Here is a 19,116-nt window from a genome sequence, read left to right as displayed (position 1 = left end):
TTCGGATTGAAGTCACAAAGAAATCATCCAGTTTTGTCATACAAGCATGAATGAAAAATAAAGGGGATGTTTGTGTGCCGTCGAGCATAGCTCCTGTAAATATATGGAGATGTAATTTCATTCAGGGCTGCCCAGATACCTCGCAATACGAAGGAACAACATGACAGCAAAATAAATAAATTAACAACATAGGAAATGTGTAGTGCGCAGCGGCCCCTGCTGCTTTCTAGACTTATTTCCATATCAAACACTGTGTATCAAAGGCAGCCCTCCGACTGGGGCCTCAATTTGATGTGATAAATTCATATAAGTCTGCAATCAATATTTAATTACGACACAGAGGGTATATTTCACATTGGATGTATAATCCCTTTTAATGGAGAACCCAAGATTAACTGAGTTATAAAAGCGAGGAGGAAACAATCTACTTCTTTTATGGAGGCAGGAGGAACATAAAGGGGAATCTCTTCCTCTCTCTCTCTCTCTGTTTCTTTTACCCTGCCTAGCTCTTCCTTTACTACACTGTGACTGACAGTTGGCTCCCAAAAGCTCCTGAGGTGAGTGACAGTGTCTGTGGTACACACCTTCCATTTGTTTATAGCACGCACACAGAGGAATACATTGCTATCAATCTTCATCATGTCTGCCTGTGTCTTACATTACCATCACTGATATGTCAACTGCTGCCGTCATGCAGGGGGTATGTCTCCCCTGCCTTCCTAACACATGCACGCATTCAGGAATAAACAAAGGAAACAACAGCATCAATAAGACAGTAGCAACAGAGGTAAATTGGTAAGCAAAGAACACATTCACTAGACAGTAGTAGTTTGTCTCTGTTGTCCTTCCACCTTATTAAAGTGCCTGTTCGATATTTCTGAGGTCAAGTTGGAGCAAAAAGAGCATTTGAGTTTGCAAACAGTACATACAAGAGAATTTAAAAAAGGCATTATGGCATGGCACATTTTGGCATCGTAACTTCTAGTTCAGAAGATTGGTGCTTTAAGGAATAAAATGTAGGAAACACAGTAGTTTGATGGAAAAACGTCAACTAGCTACACAAAGATGACACACTGAGGTACATTAAATGTTAAAAATGATACTGTGTATGTACAAAAGTCTGCTGTAAGAAATGTTTCAGGCAAATCCTGGGTAAGCATCCATCCAGCACATAAATGAGACAAACAGGAAAAACACACACTGGAATGAAAAATGTTTCAGTCCACAGTTTGCAAACTGACCCACTGCTGCTGACTTCATGTGTGTTGCAGATTGAGTGCCAGTCAGTATCCATAGCTCCGCTGTGCATTGTCCAAGAGGGCAAAACAGTTCCTGTGCCACTGCTCACCTGTATCAGAAGACGCTGGCCCAGGAGATTGTCGATCCAAACCTGTGAGAAAATCAGGTCTGTAGAGTCTGTTTTTTTTTTTTTTTTGCTCTGTAATGACTGAAGTGTGCTGAAGAAAAGCCGACGGCACCAGTGAGTGAGAGAGTAGTGGGTGGCTGATATAGCTATGGCTCAGACTGCTCCTTCTGTCTGTTCATCATCCACTGGTACTGTAAATAGAGGATTCACATTCTGTGCTTTCTTCTCTATGGGGAGCTGAGCTTTCTTGCCTTCAGGTTCCCTGGGTCTACAAAAAAATATACAGACTTTTAAAGGAAAATCAAAGTCAGAAATTACTATAGCTCAGCTTTACATTGTCATCTTGGAAGCCCATGTCTTTTCTTTACCCCCGAGTCTGGACGAGTGTCCTTGACTGCTGTTTCCTATAATCAGCTGCAGGCTGGCAGCTGCCATGAAGCCCTCTTGTCTCCGACTCAAATTCTTTACCCGCCTGAAAGATTAAGGGAAGTGAGGTAAGTGAGGTTGGGATAAGAGGAAAAAAAAAGACAAAAGAAATTAAATAAACATTGTTATCAGGCTTTCTTTTATTTTTGTTTTGATGTTTCTTAGCCAAGCAGAGCTCAGTGTCTTATTCAAACAGTGCGGGTAACTGGAAAAATGTTGATAGGCTGAAGAAGAAGAAAAAGAAAACCCACCAGCGACCCTTGCTATCTTCACATTGCAGCTGAATGACATCTTCACGTTTGATGGTGATGCTGTCTGGTCCATTTTGAAGACAGTCAGCCAAAGCCCTGTATCTTCCTGGAGACTAACACAGAGGGAAAACCATCAAGCACATAGTAAAAGGCATTTTAAGAAGGCATGATGAAGATGAACAATCTCATTAAGCACAAAATCCCCAAAATAGAATTAAAATGAAATTATAAAGTGATAATAACAACCACACAGATGAAAGGTGAAAGATATATTAGTGCATTTTCCGCTTTTAATCTGTTAAAGAAGTGGCTACAAAATGTCTCTTATAGCAAAATGTAAGATTTCATAGTTTTCAAAATGCAGTATGTAGTAGAGTCGGTGTGGTATGAACAGCTACTACTGTGAATGGAGGTAAGTCAGGTCTGTGGTTGTATTTGTTCTCACCAGTTGCACTAAAACCTCTTCTTCTGTGTCAGATGGGGGGAAACCGTCCCGACCTCCAGGCCACTCCAGACCCTCGCACATGTCTACGGAGTGATGAGCTCCAGGCCAACCTGGGACACAGACTTTGGATGTTACAGGTACTAATGACCACATTGTTGTGAACACTTCCCCTTAAAGGCACCATGTAGATACTTAGTAACTATGTTGGCATAATAATGACGCCGTTGACACTTACTGGGAAATTAATAAGAACGTAGATTCAAAAGCTAATCTCAGTAGCTGGACCTTTTTCCCCCAAATTCCTTGATGTACCTGGTTCTTCAGGTCAAAGTACACCTGAACTGCTGAGAGGCGAAAAGTCAAATACCTACATGAGTTAGAGATTATGAACAGTCATTTAAAAGAGGTTTGATTGGATTTCCTCAACTTGTTCTGTGATTCAGTTACTAAGTATCTACTTGATTATGTCAACACATTTAAGCCTCGCTTACATTGTAGGCTTAAAAGTGTGCGCATGAGATTTACTCACTTCTACGGTTGTGCTGGTGTTTTGGGGAGTGGGGCTGCGGGTCTGGACTGCTCCTCCCGGACTCCGTGTCCTCTGAGCTCACAGACGCCCTCTGCTGCTTGCTAGGGGAACAAACACAGAACAACACCGTCACCCAATGCTTCACACAGTCGGCGGCACACTGATGTTATCCTTAGTCACATAATCCAGGGTCAGCTCTCACTCTGCTCTATAACCAAAAGAAGAGGGAACAGTAAAACTGACCCCAGATCAGTGTTAAGAAACATCTTTGTCCTGTTATTCTGACATAGATACAACCATTCAAGCAACAGCCGGAGAGCAGAGCAGAACACAGAGCAGCATATGTAAGCTTCTCTGTAAAAGGTGGGAGGTGGGACTCACAGACCGATGATTGACACAGTGGTCACAGGTTGCTTAGATGTGGCAACATGGGGGAAAATCTTATTTTTGACCACTCTAATTATTAGATTAAAGGGTTTAGGTTTTATATTTATTGAATTCTTCTTGATTACATCTCTCAAAAGCAACTTTTGTGAGAAAATTAGGAGCATTCGTGGAATGAAACTCTTTTGTTTTCCCGTTGCATCACATGCAAAATAGCAAATCTGAGATGCAGATTATTAACATGTCAGAAATACCATGGAAGAGCCACTGAGACGCATGGGAGGGGTGCGTGGATCAGTTCTATATCACAATGAGGGTGTAAAACAGGGTGCAGGTGGTGATCAGTATGCAAACACAGCAGCCCTGGGTTTTTTTTGAGTCAAGCTGGGCCAAGTGGGTCATGCCAGGCTGAGTTTACCACTGAACATTAGGGCAGGTCAGTGGCGCTGGGGGCGATGGCGGGGGCGCGGCCGAGGCCATTGCCGGGGGCTTCGGGGACAGGGGCTCCGGGAACGTAGGCACAGAAACACGTCGGCCGACAGTGAGACAAAGTCCAGCCCCGGCAGACAGCCCCTGGGAACCCCTCTCGACGGCCGCATGCCCCTGCAGGTAAGGGATGGCAGGAGTGGGGATAGGCAACTGGACAGCAATGGACAGACTGGGGCCTGTGCCCATTCTCCCACACCTCCCCCCCCACACACACACACACAAAGCCTTTGCGATCAGTTATGACATCTTAGCAGAAGCAGAAAGTAGTGCTGTGTTTGCATGTGGCTGTGTGTTTTTGTATGTTTGTGCGACGCCTCCATCATGCGCTTAGCACGCCACCGTAAATACTGTGTCCGTAAACAACCTGAGGCACTGACCTCTCAGCATGTGGAGGAGAGAGCTGCAAGTGTCCAACCATTTGTCCATGTTGATACACTTCGTCTAGGAGAAGAGGAAGAACCAGGTATTGTTCAGAGATGCAACGGACAGAATACCAGTTAAATATTAACACGTGAATATATCATATGACATATAACATATGATGTTCCCACAGACCTCGAAGCAGCTTCTGCTGGTTAGTCAGGATTCTGCGAAGCTCATTAAGCCAAGCCATCTTCACCTCCACTGTAGGAGCCTGAGAACCAATAGAAACTTTCTAAACAAGGCGGTAAGTGAGCTATAACACTGTCTGTACTGTAGGTTTCTTTCTATCACATGCTTCTGTCATAGAGTGAGGTAAGTGAGGTGCGGTATTGAAGACTCCTTACCTGAACCACATACACTTCCTCCCTGCCACTGTACCAGATCTCAAACTTTTTCACATCTCCCTTGACGTTCTCTGTGATCCCCACCGCAGTCATCTGCCAAGAGACACACGCGGTTTACGCCGACACGCGAGCAGCAGCAGCAGCAGCAGCAGCAGCACACACACAGTGCCACGTACACCAGACTTACATCATGTAACACATCTGTCCTGTCAGAACACAAACATTCACACTCGTACGCACACCTCCGCTGCGCGACTGCTTCCTCCCCACATCTTCAATAATAAATCAAGACCAGCAGCAGCAGCTTTTGGTGTGACACCAGCTGTGACACCCCCCCCCCACACGCACACATGAATACAACAGAAGACGTCTGACAAGCAACACCAGTTTCTGTGGCCAGCTGGGTAACTTATAAATGTTAAAAGATAACAATGCAGACACTAAAATCAATTATACATCATTCACTTTATTGCTTAGTGCTGAAATCTTAGTATAGTGACAGATATATTACTGTGGTAACTCCATTTTTAAAAGAAAGTCAGTTAGGAAGTAACTTCTGATAATAACAGTGTAAATTCTTATAATTATATGACTTCTATAAACTCATTCACAGTTCCCTACATAATAAATACCAAATCGTTTATGCTACAGTAGCGGTAAATTGAGATTTACAACCTTGAGACAGTGCTTGAAGCTGTACGAGGGGGTCTTGTCGCAGCCATCTCCGTGTTCCTCCCTGCGTTTGCAGAAGAGCAGCGCTCTCTCATACAAGAAGAGGTGTCTCTGCATCGGCTTGAAGCGAGCCAGCTCCTTCATGCGTGTGGCACCTTTTTTATGGCTGAGCCACACACTGAAAGAACCCTGCATCAACACACGGCCCAGCTCGCAAATGTCCCCCTGCATATAATGGAAGAAAGGATTTATGTGTAAGCCTGTGGTGCAAGTACATTCTCAGTAAAATGTATGTTTATTATTTGAAATCAGTTAGCGTGTAGGGAATTCAGAAAGTCCAGTTCTGTCAGAATAGATCTGTTTCACCTCATAACCTGTGATGGATATCTGATGCATGGAGTCATTGACTGATTTGAGCAGATCCAGCATGGCTGTTAGTGCCCCCTGCAGTTCGGAGGTCCCTTCACAATCTGTACTGTATTTTAGCAGCTCCTGTGAATACACACACAAAAGACAAGCCACTGAGGCAAATGCATGCAACATAAATACGGTAGCTAAAATGGTACAGTGTGTGTGTGTGTGTCTCTGTCTGACCTTAAGCAGCAGCTGGTACTTGGTGAGGCGTTGGACTGGTTTCAACAGGTAGGAATCCAGGCCCAGTTTGTGCTCCAACTTTTTTTGACACTCCTTTACAAAGAATACACAGTGCGTGTAATTTTTGACAGTGACAGATCACTCCTTTTTAATTACAACGGTAATTTAAGAGCACAACATTTGTTTTGACTAATTACTTTAGAAGAAGAAGAACATGTTTTTTTTCATGAATCAAATGTTTCCAGAGTCTGAAAAGCTGCAAATCTATCTTGTAAAACTGCTGCAGGAAAAAAAAAAGAGATGAAATCTGACCTGAAAGAAGCCACAGTCTGAGAATTGTCTCCATAGCGCCTCCGAGCGTGGCTTATTCTGACAGTAGCATTCATACATCTGGAAACTTTCTTTCTGGAGAAACAGGAGAGAAAAAAAAAAATGTTTGAAAATGTGGAAACAAGTTTTGCACATATCAAAACAGAAAGTTGCTACAGAACATAAACATTTAGCATCTCACCCTGTCCAGAAAACAAGCTCCCACACCTTCAGGAGCCTCTAGGCATCCTTCCAGGGCCTGAAGGAAAACCCTTTAGAAGGTAAGAGGCCAAGCATTAGATCAAAACAAACACAGCAAACCCAATACAGTGGCAAGAAAAAGTATGTGAACCTTTTGGTGTTTCATGGTTTTCTCTATTAATTTGTCGTAAAACATGATTTGATCTTCATCTATATAACACAAAAAAATCTGAACCTTCATGTCTTTATAGAGCCATTTTAACCATAAAGCCATCATACTGCTAGTGGAAAAAGTATGTGAACACAGATGTCAGTTCTAGTGATGACTTCAAATTTTTGGCTGTCATCTGGGGTTGTTTCTTTAGTGTTTGTTTTGCTCTTGGGGTCATTCTGACTGGCCGCCTGCTTCTTGGTAGAGTAGCCACAGTCCCAAAGATACATACTTTTTGTATATAAACTGTACCTACACATGAGCTATGGTACACAACAGATATTTCTAGTGTTGGAAAGGTGATAGAAGTATAAAAACTTTACTGTGTTTATTGTTCACTACTGCACGACATAAGTCAAGAACTGTATATACTTATTTTTGTCCTTTTAACATGTCTGTACAGCAGTACGTGTGATAGGAGATGTAAATCACTTGCCTGCTGTGGAAATTGTAGATCTCTGGCATGTTTCCAAAGAGGATATCTCTCTTGCTGCGCAGGATTGGCGGCAGAATCCCAGACAGAGCTGGGTTGTCCATCTCAGCCCTATAGCCCTGTAAAATTTAATTGCACAAATGTATTAATGGAAATGTAGGGCTTATGAATATGTCATAAAAATGTATTAGAGGGAATCATTTAACCAAAAAGTATCAGCACATATGCAGAGTAAGATTAACAGTGTTTTGTGACACTGAAAAGGAATTTAAAATTGTGTTTTCCTACCAGCAGCACTGACAGCAGCTCCTCCACATAGATTCTTTCTGTCTCTATGAGTTCCCTCATCACATGGCTGTGACACAGACACACACAGAGAAGTAGACAGTGAGATAGCCAGAGGGTATTGTTAGCAGCGAACAAACAGAATCACAAAGTACACAACATCAAGAGCAGCAGTGTGGACAGACAGATGGCTGGATGGATTGCTCCTCCCCACCGCTTTAAGAGATCCGGGCTGTCCTCTCCCTCCAGACTGTACGACACGCAGCTCCGGCTGTCCTGGTAGTCGTGAATCACCTCTATCTGTACAGAACACACATGGAAATCACTGAAAAAATGTTATTGTACTAAACTAGAGACTGATGAATAAAAAAGTATATTTCAAACATATTGCAACTGTAATCAAAGAGGGAAATAAATAAAACAATAAAATACAATGTGTTTGTTTTTTTCCTTACTTTTCTTGTGTTGGGGCTCTTTCGAGATGCTCTTCTCCCAGGCAGAGAGAGGTCAAATGTGAACTTCAAGCCATCACCTGTGAAAGCCAGATCACAATCAGCAGCAGCTCCCTGAAGAGTGTAATTCACAAACATATATTCGAATGGAGTTGAACTGAAGACATCCACTCTATATCAAACAATAATTGGTGTGAACGTGGTAGCTGGTTTTATTCTTCAGTAAAAACATTCATTATGGACATTTGAGGTAATGAATGATAATAATTTCCCTCCTCTACAGGTTCATACAGAACCAGTGGTGCATGTACAGATCTAAAGAAGTGTTTGGCAAAGCTGCCAGTGTCAATTTGATCAACTGAGTGTTGAGCTGTGGTAGATCGTGGTGTGCATCCACAAACAAACATTTCATGCATGTAGTATATCAAACAGATCAAAACCAACTTTTTTTTAAATCCTTTTTCAATTGTTTTGTTGTCTGAGTATCAATGGAGTGGTTCATAATCACACTGTCTCAATAGTGACTTTGTATCGAGAGGAACAAATATTAATTAAATACATAAATTGAACATAAAACTGCTATCTAACATATTACTTTCACACTCTCACTGAATGGAGACAGATAATATAAACACAACAGCAGCATGTATTGTATTAATTGGCTACTGTACTATGGTTAGTTCAGTGCCATCTCCCTTGTGACACATGGGGAGATGAAAGGATCTGTAATATACAGTATATGAACCACATATGGTTCCTTAGCAGCTATCTTGACTAATAGAACTGTCAGGTACAGTACATCCCTGTAGACTTATTATGCCTTCCACCCTTGTTCCGGCTTGTTTGTAAAGGTGGCCTGCTAACCCCAAAGCCTAATCAGAAACACCTCAGGCCTATGCAGTGGGAACCTGTGATGTGTTAATTTAAACACAGTCCCTAAAGGAAAAGATGTGAGGGGGGAGGGAGATAAAGCTATAAAAGCCGGAATGAGACCCCATACTGGGCCTGGGAAAGAGGGGAGAGTGGATAGGAAGTAAGTTGATTTGTCAAAAGCCTATTTTATGTGCTGCAAACTGGGGCAGCTATCTAAGGGCATATGTTTTATTAACATATAGTAAAACAATACTTTCTACATGTATGCATGAATGAAGTGGGGAAAAAAAAATCTATATTTAATTGATTCTTTCTTTTGAGGAAAGACTGTGTGTGCCTGTCTGTGTTGTACCATGCTTGGGGGAGAAGAGTGGGGACTTAGCACGTGGTGGGTTTTCAGGCCTGGGGGCCACCAGCTGGACTGGTCGGACATGTTTATCAGCCAGCTTTCTCAGACAGGCCTGACGGTTCTGGATCATCAGCTGCACACTGGCATGTTTCTCAAATGTTTTCACTATCTCATCCTAACAGAGAGGGAGAAATAAGACAAACATAGGGAATTAACTTGATGTAAAATCCACAAATAGTACTGACACGTGTATTGCTATAGGTCTTACAAACAGGCTGCGGGTTCTGACCTGCAGCTGAGGTGTGATTACAGCCTCGTACTCGACAGCTATGACGTCAGGTCCTGAGCTCAGCATTGACGGTGCCCCGTCCAGGAACTTCTCAATATCCCTTAAGGCAGCCTGGGCCCCCTCCTTAGATTGGAACTTATCTACCAGCTGGCTGGCCAGCAGATACGCTCCTTCATCACACCACGTTTGGGCCTGAAGGCAAAGCGCACATGTATATCGTTATGAAGATATGTGTCTTGATGTTGGCGGAGATACAGACGCACATCTCAATACCTGTCCAAGACAGAGCAGCAGCTGGTGTGCGTGCAGAAGTCGAGAGTGTTTTGTCTTGAGAGCACAATTGAGTGTATCACAGTGGTGGCGAAGCTCATTGCAGCGCTGCATGATTAGAGCCATGGCGTAGTGGTGATTTGCTGATAGCTGATGCCCGTGAAGGATGATGATCTGGGCTCGAGCCATTACATCCTGACAGAGCCAACAAAGAAAAAACGAATAGATATTGATTTCATAGTAAAACTAACACCGTGATGACAGAGACCTTTTAGGTTGCTTGTGTCCACTACATTTTGTTTATCTGTGGCAAATCCATGTGGCACCATTGCAAGATAACACGTTATTTTTTGCACTGGAAAACACGGACCTGTGCGTTACATTCCAGAGTGTCCAGCCTTTTAAGACCCTGTTCTGTCTGAGCCAGAGTGTCCACATGTATGGATAACTCCCTTTCCTGAGCCACCAGATGCTCTAGACATAACTCCATCTAAACAGAAAACACACATCATCAGAAATGTAGAGACCAAGAAGAAAACCAAGAATAGAAGCATAAAGGCCACCTAGTGGCCTCTAGAGGGATTGCTGCACGCATTAAACCTGATGTTTGTCTCTGTGCCCAAAATTAAAATGCTATCCTGTAGGAATATGGAAATATGGGCATGCATGTAGACATATTTACAGTTTAGATACGCACATGTGCAATGAATCCTTACCTCCTGAAAACTTTGCTCATATTTGAGCAGCTGCAGGTATTGATGGAGTTTCAAATGATGCTTCTCAAAGAAGCCATCAAAGGCTGACTCCATGTCTCTAAGCTGAGCAAGTAGTCTAAGAACAGAGGAACCGTTATGTAGATCTCATTCATTTTCACTGTTAATACTGAAAATGATAATTGTAACACTTCTGTGTTACATTACAATTAGACTTTAAAAATCAGCTCTTAGCAGATAACGAAACAAATGGTAGAACATGAGAAAAACAAGCTGCTTGAAGACGTCATACCTCTGCACTGTCTCCCAGTCCAGCTTCACATCCCACTGGGAGTCATCCTCCTTTCCAGAGGTCGCCAGGCTGGAGAGAAGATGTCGACCCTCCTTTGACACTGACCTGATTGCATCCTATAAAAACAGAAGACATTTATATCAGTATTCATACCAGCATTTTGTAAAAATCAAAATTGATGAAAGATCTTATATGTAAACATTTGAGATCTCACCTTGAGTTTCCTGTACTTAGTAGTGTGACAGTCAAGGAGATACTCAATGGCTTTCCCCTCATCAGGCAGCTCTGTCTCTGCCAGCTCGGTGCCAAAGCCCTGTAGCATCTGTGCAATGTCTTTGACTGTTACAGCAAAACTTTCAATGGCCTGTAGTGGAAAGAAAAACACAGAAATATTGGAATACAGGTGTGTATGTGTTGTAATGTAGAGCTGGGTAATGAAAAGCAGAGAACAATCCCTCAGTGACTGTGCCAGAGCCCTTAGTGGATTATGATCACTGTGCAGGGTAAAGGAGGGGCACACAGCACAGTTAGATTTTAACTCCCAGTGTGTTTCAGAACTGATCTGTAGCATACTGTTCGTAAAACGATCCAGTCACTGTGACAATAGTCCAAAGTGCCTCCAAACTCTGACGTCAGCTGGTTCTCATCGATGTAGCGCAGCAGGTCTGTGACAGAGCTCAGCATCACCACCTAAAAGAATAACACAACATCTGAGAGCTCACAAAAACACTTTGCCTACCTTCAGCAAACGAAGGCATTAGAGTGGTGTGTTTAGTTTCCCCTTAAATTCTACATCATTACATCGTGTTTATACTAAACCAAACAAAACAATGTAGTCTCTTGAATTTACAGCAGGAGACACGATAAAACCTGCTAATTTTTTTTTTTTTTTTTACAGCTGTTTCAGGTTTGCTCTTGGCTGTTTGACTCATGGAGATCAGGGTTTTAACAAGAACGAGGTGTACCTTCTTGTGATGTGTCACATGTTTGGTAACTGAGGAGGAGCTGCCTTACTGGCATCTTGAGCATGAAGTCCTCTTGGCTGAAGCGAAAACCAATATCTGTAACTGTGCGATGGAAGAAGCTGGTGGGTCGGAGCACCAACACCAGGTGGAGGTTCCCAGGGAAGGAAGCCTTGATGTAAGAGGAGGAAGATTGGACCATCAACTTTACATGGTGCACAAACATCTATAAACATACCACAACATCTACTCACTCACACAACAGTGCTACTGTAGGCATACTGACACCAGCTGAGAGGCATTAACAAGCTTTCACGCCACATATCTGGCAGGAGACACTTCAGGTCTCAGCTCTTGTGTCACTCAGCCAAATGGATTCAAGGTCCAGTCACTCCACCATTGACACGTCACATGTTACTATTTCACCATGTCTGGATGTGGTGATTTCAAACTGTACATCCTGCAGCAAAACAGACACTATGAAGTGCATTGAATATTTTATTCAACGTCTGTGACACACATAGAAACAATGCAGGATATATATCCTCTCCAGCTGACTTCATAAGCTATACACCGCACTGACACCTCCACTGTATTCATTTCTTCTAATACCGACCATGCGTTTGCTTGTGACGCACAACTTCTAACATTCATTTATCCCCCAGAACCGGGGTCGATAGCTCGAGGCTCTGGTTACAGAAGAAACATGTGTTAAAACCCACACATCAGTCTGATTAGATTTCACTCAGACAATCGCATGACTAAGCAGAAGTGCGCTCTGCACCGCAGTGCTGCACTGGCCAGCAGCCACAGCCGGTGCCACTGCCGCAGTCACCCAGCCCGCCCAAAAACTTCACCCAAACTCTTCAGACGGTGAATTAAACTAATCAGCAGCTCATTACCGGGCTCCTCTGGATCTTCGGCACTCCCCGCCGGTAAAAGCAATCAGCCATGGTGTTGGAAGTCATCTTGATTAAGTGATAAGTTCCCGGCTGTCCGTTGGAGAGCAGTGCCAAGCTCAAGTGTGCAGCCTCCTCCGGCTGCCTGACCACCGCAGCGCTGCTGCTGCTGCCGCTGCTGCTCACAGGCGGAGGGTGGCAGCGCTGACTGCAACGTTTCCCTCCCTCCCGCCTTCCTCGTCCTTTCCTCCCCTCAGCACCACGCGTCATCACACAGTTTTTGCTTACTCATATATTGGCAGCAATATGCAAACATCCAGAGCAAACACGATGTTTGGGATCCTCTGCACACTATGCACCATATAAACCAGAGCCCAAAACAAAAGCACAAACTGATGCCTTGGTGGAGCAGGGGCTGTCCTTCCAGCACCATGGACAGCAACTCATAAATAAAACAGCAGCCTATAGGCACAGTGAAGTAGCTCACAAGCAATGATGACTGACTGTGTAGGCATTATGTCTACTGGAAACATTGATTAGACGTACAAATGACTTTAATGAAAAGAAATATGAAACTCACTGCTATCCTGGCAAGTGCCATTTTGATGGAGGCCCATGTATCCAGTCTTCGGTCTAAAATGATGATAAATTTAACTCCAGGTTGCCTGGTTCTGCAAGAAAAATGTACGCATTTGCATATAGATCAAACTAGCAAGGCACTGGAAAATTATTATTATTTAGATGGAAAAGTAAGAAAGGTAAGTAAGAGGTGCTTTGCAGCTCTTTCTACATCATGTAAAATTCACTGATATGGCACACGAGGGAAAAAGTTTTTGCACGTTCAACTTTAAACTTCCCTCATTTCTTGGGAGAGTGAGGTTTGGACACAGAGGGCATCGGTAGGACATTTAATTCAGCAAGCTGAGCAGCAGCGAAGCCAGCTGTGCTCAGAATACAAGTGATGGGCTTTTTTGGTGCACTGCAGAAAAAAAGAAAGGGAGAGACACCGACAGGAATAAACGAAGGAGGACACACCGAGGGATGAGAGTGAGGTAGTTAAAGACTTTGGCCAAAGCTTCCTCTGGAATGTCACTGAAAGCCGAGCATTCGGGGAGGGTGATGATGACGCTGGAATCTTCCCCACGGCCCCCTGAGAAAAGAATATGAAACATCACTTTATTTATAAGATGGAAAATACCAGTCTGTCCAGACATGCTGTTTGTGTGCTTAGCGATCACAGGGTGGGAGGATGATAATGGGACAGAGATCCAAAATAGACAAGAAGTGTCTGATATTTAATTTCCTATAATTCATGTGAAATTATTGTTTATTATTAACAGAGATGCGTCACCTGACAGGTAAGCCACCTGTTTTTCTATATAGCCTCCCACCTCCTTCAAGCTCACTGGGACGGTCACCTCTGGAAGAAAAGACCCACATTTTAACGCTTGAGGGAAGTAAAAACGCAAAACAGCATAATTCAAACTTTCATGGGTTACACAGGTTCATTGACCTTTGACTCTTCTGTCTCTTTATTATTGATTGATTGTTTTTATTCTTTACAAAGCTCTAAAGTTGTGGCCGTCTGTGAAACCCAAAAGACCCCCACATTTAAAAATTGCAAAGGTATCTCCACCACAGCAGCCACAGTCCATCATTTGACATGGATTCTATTTAAAGACAGGCCCAAAAAAAATCATCTTTCAGCTTTAATCCAAGAATAGATGAAAACTTCTCACTGAAACTTTACGACTTACTGGTTCTGCATGTGTTCCATTAGTAGCTGTAAATGCTGTCATGCTGAGGCAGATGCAAATCCTACATCTGGTATAAGTGAGACAATGACATCACTAAAAACACATTAGCTCATTTACTGCACGGCATCCAAACTGATGTTGGTGTGTTGTTAATGTGACTGGCAGGGAGCCTGGCCTGGTACCATTAGAGTTCTAGTTGGAGTAGCTATTAAATGTGTGCAGCGTGTCTCACATTAAACAAAGAGGCGTATGCTAGTGCTAAAGAGACCAATTTAGCTTTATAACTAATCACAACCAAATGAACCCATAAAGTACGTAAGAAAATCACACACAGTCCCTCATTATTAACTGGTTAAAACCAGTCCAGCAGATTATAAAACAGATCAACAGGGAAGTAAACTGGCTCACAACTTCTCATTTCCTCATCCATAATGGATAGAGACATTAAAAATGAATGGGAGCAGAGGAATATAAAAACACAGAGTCAGAAAAAGATGAGAGAAACAGGAAGAGCACAGGTGGTGTCCTTTTTCATGTGTCGACAGCAGCAGTAACAGTGTCCGTCAGGCTGTCGGGGAGCAAGTAATGAGCTCTACGGGTACCTGCTGAATATTTGATGTGTGTCACAGATGCAGGGTTAAGTTACTCTGAAATACTTCTGGAATCATTTATAACCTTTGTCACAAGGTTTTAGGTAGTTGAGGCTGGTATTAAATATGTTGATGTATATTTTCCACATCAGTTGGTCATTGCTATATTAAACAATGTGCAAACCACTAAGATGTAGAAGAGTGTAACATTCTTGTACGTGCCAGATTCAACCTTTCTGAATAAGAAGCTAATAATATAATCAGAGAAACTACTGGAGGAGTTCTGCCTGCACTGCAAGCAAGCAAAAATATGCAAGCATGCACACTGCAGTCTGCCATAAACAAAGCAAAGACCAGTCTCTGCTGCAAACTGCAACATTTTTAATGCTGCTGTACAGCAACAAATTCTGTGAATCACAAATCACAGTGTCATTTTTCATCTGTATTGTTTTGCTTGAGTTGAGGAAGTGACGTGGTTTCACTTGCGCTCGCCTTACTGACCTTTCCGGGTCTGCACAGGTGAAAGTCAAATTAACCTCTGTTTGTGCTTCAGTTCTTACACATGGGAAGATAAATGTTTGCTGGTGTGGATGGAAACAGATTTGTTGCCAGAGAAACTCACACTAAGACCAATTATTTTGGTCTGCATACAAAGCTTAAGGCAGGGAGCTTATCTCTGTTGTCCAAACAGGAATCTACACTGATTTCATTACAAATGGCTCCAATATAAAGTCTCCAGTCCCTGAACATTGAATATTTTATTCTTTTACAACACTAAACAACAATGGATTTTATTGGGCTTTTGTAACAGGCCTTTTGTGTCACAGTGACAAAGTACATACAAAGTGAGGAGTGTCTCAGCCGTCATAGGGGTGTGGATACATTTTTTGGCCACAGTAAAACGGCCATATTAACATGCTGGCAAATGATTATACACAAACATGTTGAGGTTGTTTGAACATGACTTCTACCTGAGTATCAGGTGTTCTGTGCAGAAAAATAGCAACAACTAAGAAAGATCAAGTAAAACAATGTCATTTAATAAACTAACTGATGGTACAGTTTATCTGAACTACACAGAATGACAATACAGACTAATATGAATGTAGTACACATCATAACCCAGCAGCGATGCTGAATTCAGCCTGAAAAAGCAGATGTGTAATCTCTTGCAGAGCAAGAAATCCCCTCTTACATATATAAATATTTTCATAGTACACAGAAGCCTCACGCTGCTTTTAGGTCATGAGATATTTTGCTAAACAACACTTTCACTGCAGTGGGGATTGGACTGGTGGGTGGCTTTAGTACATTCAGGAAAGGAAAGAGTAAAAGGAAAATTGAAAGTTTTACTGGCTGGCAAACATATTATAAACACATGACAAAGTCTTGGCTGTAAATATGTAAACATTTGAAACACAGCAACTGTATTTATTCCTGAGGTCACTGTGGGAGAACCGTTTTACACAGACCTCCATGTATTTGGTGGAACAAGGAAAAATCTGTGTATTTACCAGAACAGTGTAAAGGTGGAGAAAACGTTCTGAACTAATTCAAAGGTGTTTCTTTGAAGTTCAACTGTCTAAGTTAAAACGCTGAAAAGGTGTTATACCTGGTAAACTGTACTGACACGTATGGTTCTATACAGACTTTTAAAAGATAAGCAGACAAGCAGCAAACATTCCAGATTTCCAGATTGTAATCCCACAGGAGCACAGTCTTCTTCTGGGTGTTGTCTAACAACACCGTCATATGGCCCTGGGTCAAGTGTATTATGTCAATTTTGGATTGACTTTGAAACCCCTGCAGTCTTTAAACGAACTAAAGAACGTTTACACACTCTTAAAAAGTGTAATAATTGAATATGACATTGAGGATGCTAATTTACAGGTGTAGGAGAGACCACAAATAATGTGTCATTACCCATGGAGTCAATGAATCTATAGTCCTGAGTTATTACAAATGTGCTTTATGCTCACTTCTGACTCCTCGTTAGTCTTACCGCAGGTCAAACCCAGAGAGCAAGGCCAACATTTCCCACAAAAAGAGAAAAACCATACAAACCCAGATTGGCCTCATCCCCGTCATCACTGTCACCTACACACCTCAGCCCAGGTACAGTGATCCCAGCGGAGACATAAAGAGGCAAAGGCCCATCAATTAGGTAACAACTCATGGCTGCCAAGATCCCAAAGTAATCACATTAGTCTCTGGAGGAAACTGCTCCATGGAGCTGTCGGTCACATCAGGAGCTATTTCAGTCCATCATCTTGTCTTTATTCTTCAATTTTCTTCTGCTATTTGTAAAACATCCCTCATGTGTTATGACTCCGAGGGTAACGCTGTTTTTGATGCTGTCCGGTTCAGTACATAGCACAACTGCATGCTCTGAATAGGAAAGTGTTATGTACTTCCTGAACGCCATGTTTTTCCTTCCTAAAGAATCAGCTGACATTGGTCGTATGCATTTTTCTCCCAGATCTGTTACCTATTGATCTACACCGACTGATGTACAGGCTACAATTTATTACTATGAATACATATCTATCCATTTGTGATGGCTTAAAATAGCTGACATAATCCCTGCACTGGCCCACTCTTCCAGCAAAGCTGCAGGACTGGCACATCAATAATACTGACTGACTGAAGAAACATAGTACAGTTCTCAGTTACCTCGTGTAATGGTTCTCAGGAGTTACAAATGACTTCTAGTACTTTAGTTTGCTGTATTGTGTTGAGAGGAGATTTTTTAAATGTAGTATATGTAGTAGTAATAGTTTCAGAGGAAATAGTGTACAGTAATATAATCAAAAGCCTGAGAGCAATTACAAGAAGTTATATGACGACTGCAGGGATCATACTCACGCTGCAGGGTGTTCTCTAGCTGGGAGCCAGCCTGCAGAAGGCAGTGGTAGCTCTCCATCTCCTCCTCGGACTCTTTCTCCGTCTCTCTTTCCTCCTGCAGTGAGGCCGGGCCCATTCCCCTCCACTCAGACACAGGATCCGGCTGGGAGAACTGATGCTGTCAGGGAAGTACTAGCAGTCCCGGCGTCACATCCTCTTCAGAGTCCTATAACCATCCATAGTGTCTGCATAAACAGCCCAGGAGCTACGACAGTGAAACTTAGGCCTGCCTGCTTCTGCGTCCCTACATCCAGATGGGACAGGTCCCCGAGGCTGCTGAATCTTCCTGACCTAGAGCTGCATAGACTGCCTCCACAGTGAGCAGCACAGCGACACCGAGACACCTGTTCACATGTGCAGTAAACAGCGGCTTACAGTGCTGTTGTTGCCCAGACTGGATGTGATGATCTTTTCCCCTCACACGCTACTGCTGACAGACTGCCCCTCTCGCTCTCAGCAACAGTCAGCTACTCCAAAACAAACAGGACTCCATCTGGCCACTGCTGTCTATCTCTCTCTCGCCCCTCCCCCCCTCTTTCTCTGAGCTTTGGTGCATCAGCTCTGCACAGAGCAGAGCTCGGGACTCTACTTCTGACAGAGTGCCAACTCCCTCCCAACGTTTCCTCTCACTTCACACTCGTCATGCTCTCTTCTGTTGTTTTCTATGCCTTCTCTATAACGCTGACTTCACTACAGTAGGTCTGCCATCTTTATATGCCTACTTTCTCTATAGAGCATCTATAGTATACAGTCAAAGCACACACAGTGGAGAATAGGTCTTTTGTTAAGTGAAAATGAAAATCTACCACACCCTCAGCCAACAAGTTTGGCACATGGGAAGAGTTTGATACACAACAATCACATTCAGACAGAAGAACAAATATGAAAGGACGTCATTGTGTACATACAGCTACACAGGACCTTTCTCAACTCCCCAGAGCCCACAGCTTCTCTGAATGGATCATTAACAGTAGACACTGGAGGTTAGAAAAATTATGTATACATGTATGTAAATCTCCTAGAGGCAGTGGCACACAATGCCTGTGGTTTTCTGGATGTGAGGTCTCCCACGGGGCAGTGGGAGAGCAGCAGAACCCGGCCCTGATACGTAGCCACTCAGCTGATCCAGCTTAGCTGCTCAGGCATTTCATTACTACACAGCATCTGCTTAGTGTGGCAAATACATACAACACACATAGGCACAGATACACACATCCTTACATTAGACATGATTTACTGAGATAAGTGCTGGTGTGACAAAAAGCTATTAGACACTTGTTTATCTTCAAAACATTTTGCTTTATTCCAGAAAATTGTCAGGTTTTGAATATACTATTTTCAAAGAGGTACATTCAGCTTGGAGGTTTGGAGTGTTTGGGCTGGAGGCCCACATGGCTGGAAGTG

At 42.9% G+C, this 19,116-nt stretch overlaps 1 protein-coding gene across 1 annotated transcript; it reads right to left on the bottom strand.

The window, feature by feature from the left end:
- Positions 1–348: 348 nt before the first annotated feature.
- On the bottom strand, positions 349–18,119 carry mcf2a (MCF.2 cell line derived transforming sequence a). Its single transcript, XM_026358504.1, has 30 exons — positions 17,674–18,119; positions 13,813–13,881; positions 13,497–13,611; positions 13,042–13,132; positions 11,615–11,734; positions 11,174–11,290; positions 10,815–10,964; positions 10,601–10,716; positions 10,312–10,426; positions 9,966–10,085; positions 9,599–9,790; positions 9,326–9,517; positions 9,040–9,211; positions 7,818–7,894; positions 7,577–7,662; positions 7,366–7,432; positions 7,081–7,196; positions 6,435–6,504; positions 6,236–6,328; positions 5,924–6,016; positions 5,696–5,821; positions 5,333–5,554; positions 4,658–4,750; positions 4,446–4,524; positions 4,268–4,331; positions 3,018–3,118; positions 2,489–2,598; positions 2,044–2,156; positions 1,735–1,838; positions 349–1,634 (listed from the first exon to the last, which is right to left on the bottom strand). The coding sequence occupies exons 1-30, from the start codon at positions 17,786–17,788 to the stop codon at positions 1,594–1,596; spliced, it is 3,339 nt and encodes a 1,112-aa protein (XP_026214289.1). The 5' UTR covers positions 17,789–18,119; the 3' UTR covers positions 349–1,593.
- Positions 18,120–19,116: the final 997 nt, after the last annotated feature.

The sequence above is a fragment of the Anabas testudineus genome, chromosome 10 (genome assembly GCF_900324465.2).
Source record: "Anabas testudineus chromosome 10, fAnaTes1.2, whole genome shotgun sequence".
Classification (NCBI taxonomy): domain Eukaryota; kingdom Metazoa; phylum Chordata; class Actinopteri; order Anabantiformes; family Anabantidae; genus Anabas; species Anabas testudineus.
Note: the sequence above shows the minus strand (reverse complement) of the source record. Positions and strands in the feature narration are given on the sequence as shown.

Coding starts and splice junctions, on each gene's coding strand:
- mcf2a (XM_026358504.1), bottom strand. CDS start 17,788: ATGGGCCCGGCCTCACTGCAGGAGGAAAGAGAGACGGAGAAAGAGTCC. Junction 5,822..5,923: donor AGTACCAGCTGCTGCTTAAG/GTCAGACAGAGA, acceptor GTGTATTCACAG/GAGCTGCTAAAATACAGTAC. Junction 2,599..3,017: donor ACACCAGCACAACCGTAGAA/GTGAGTAAATCT, acceptor TCTGTGTCCCAG/GTTGGCCTGGAGCTCATCAC.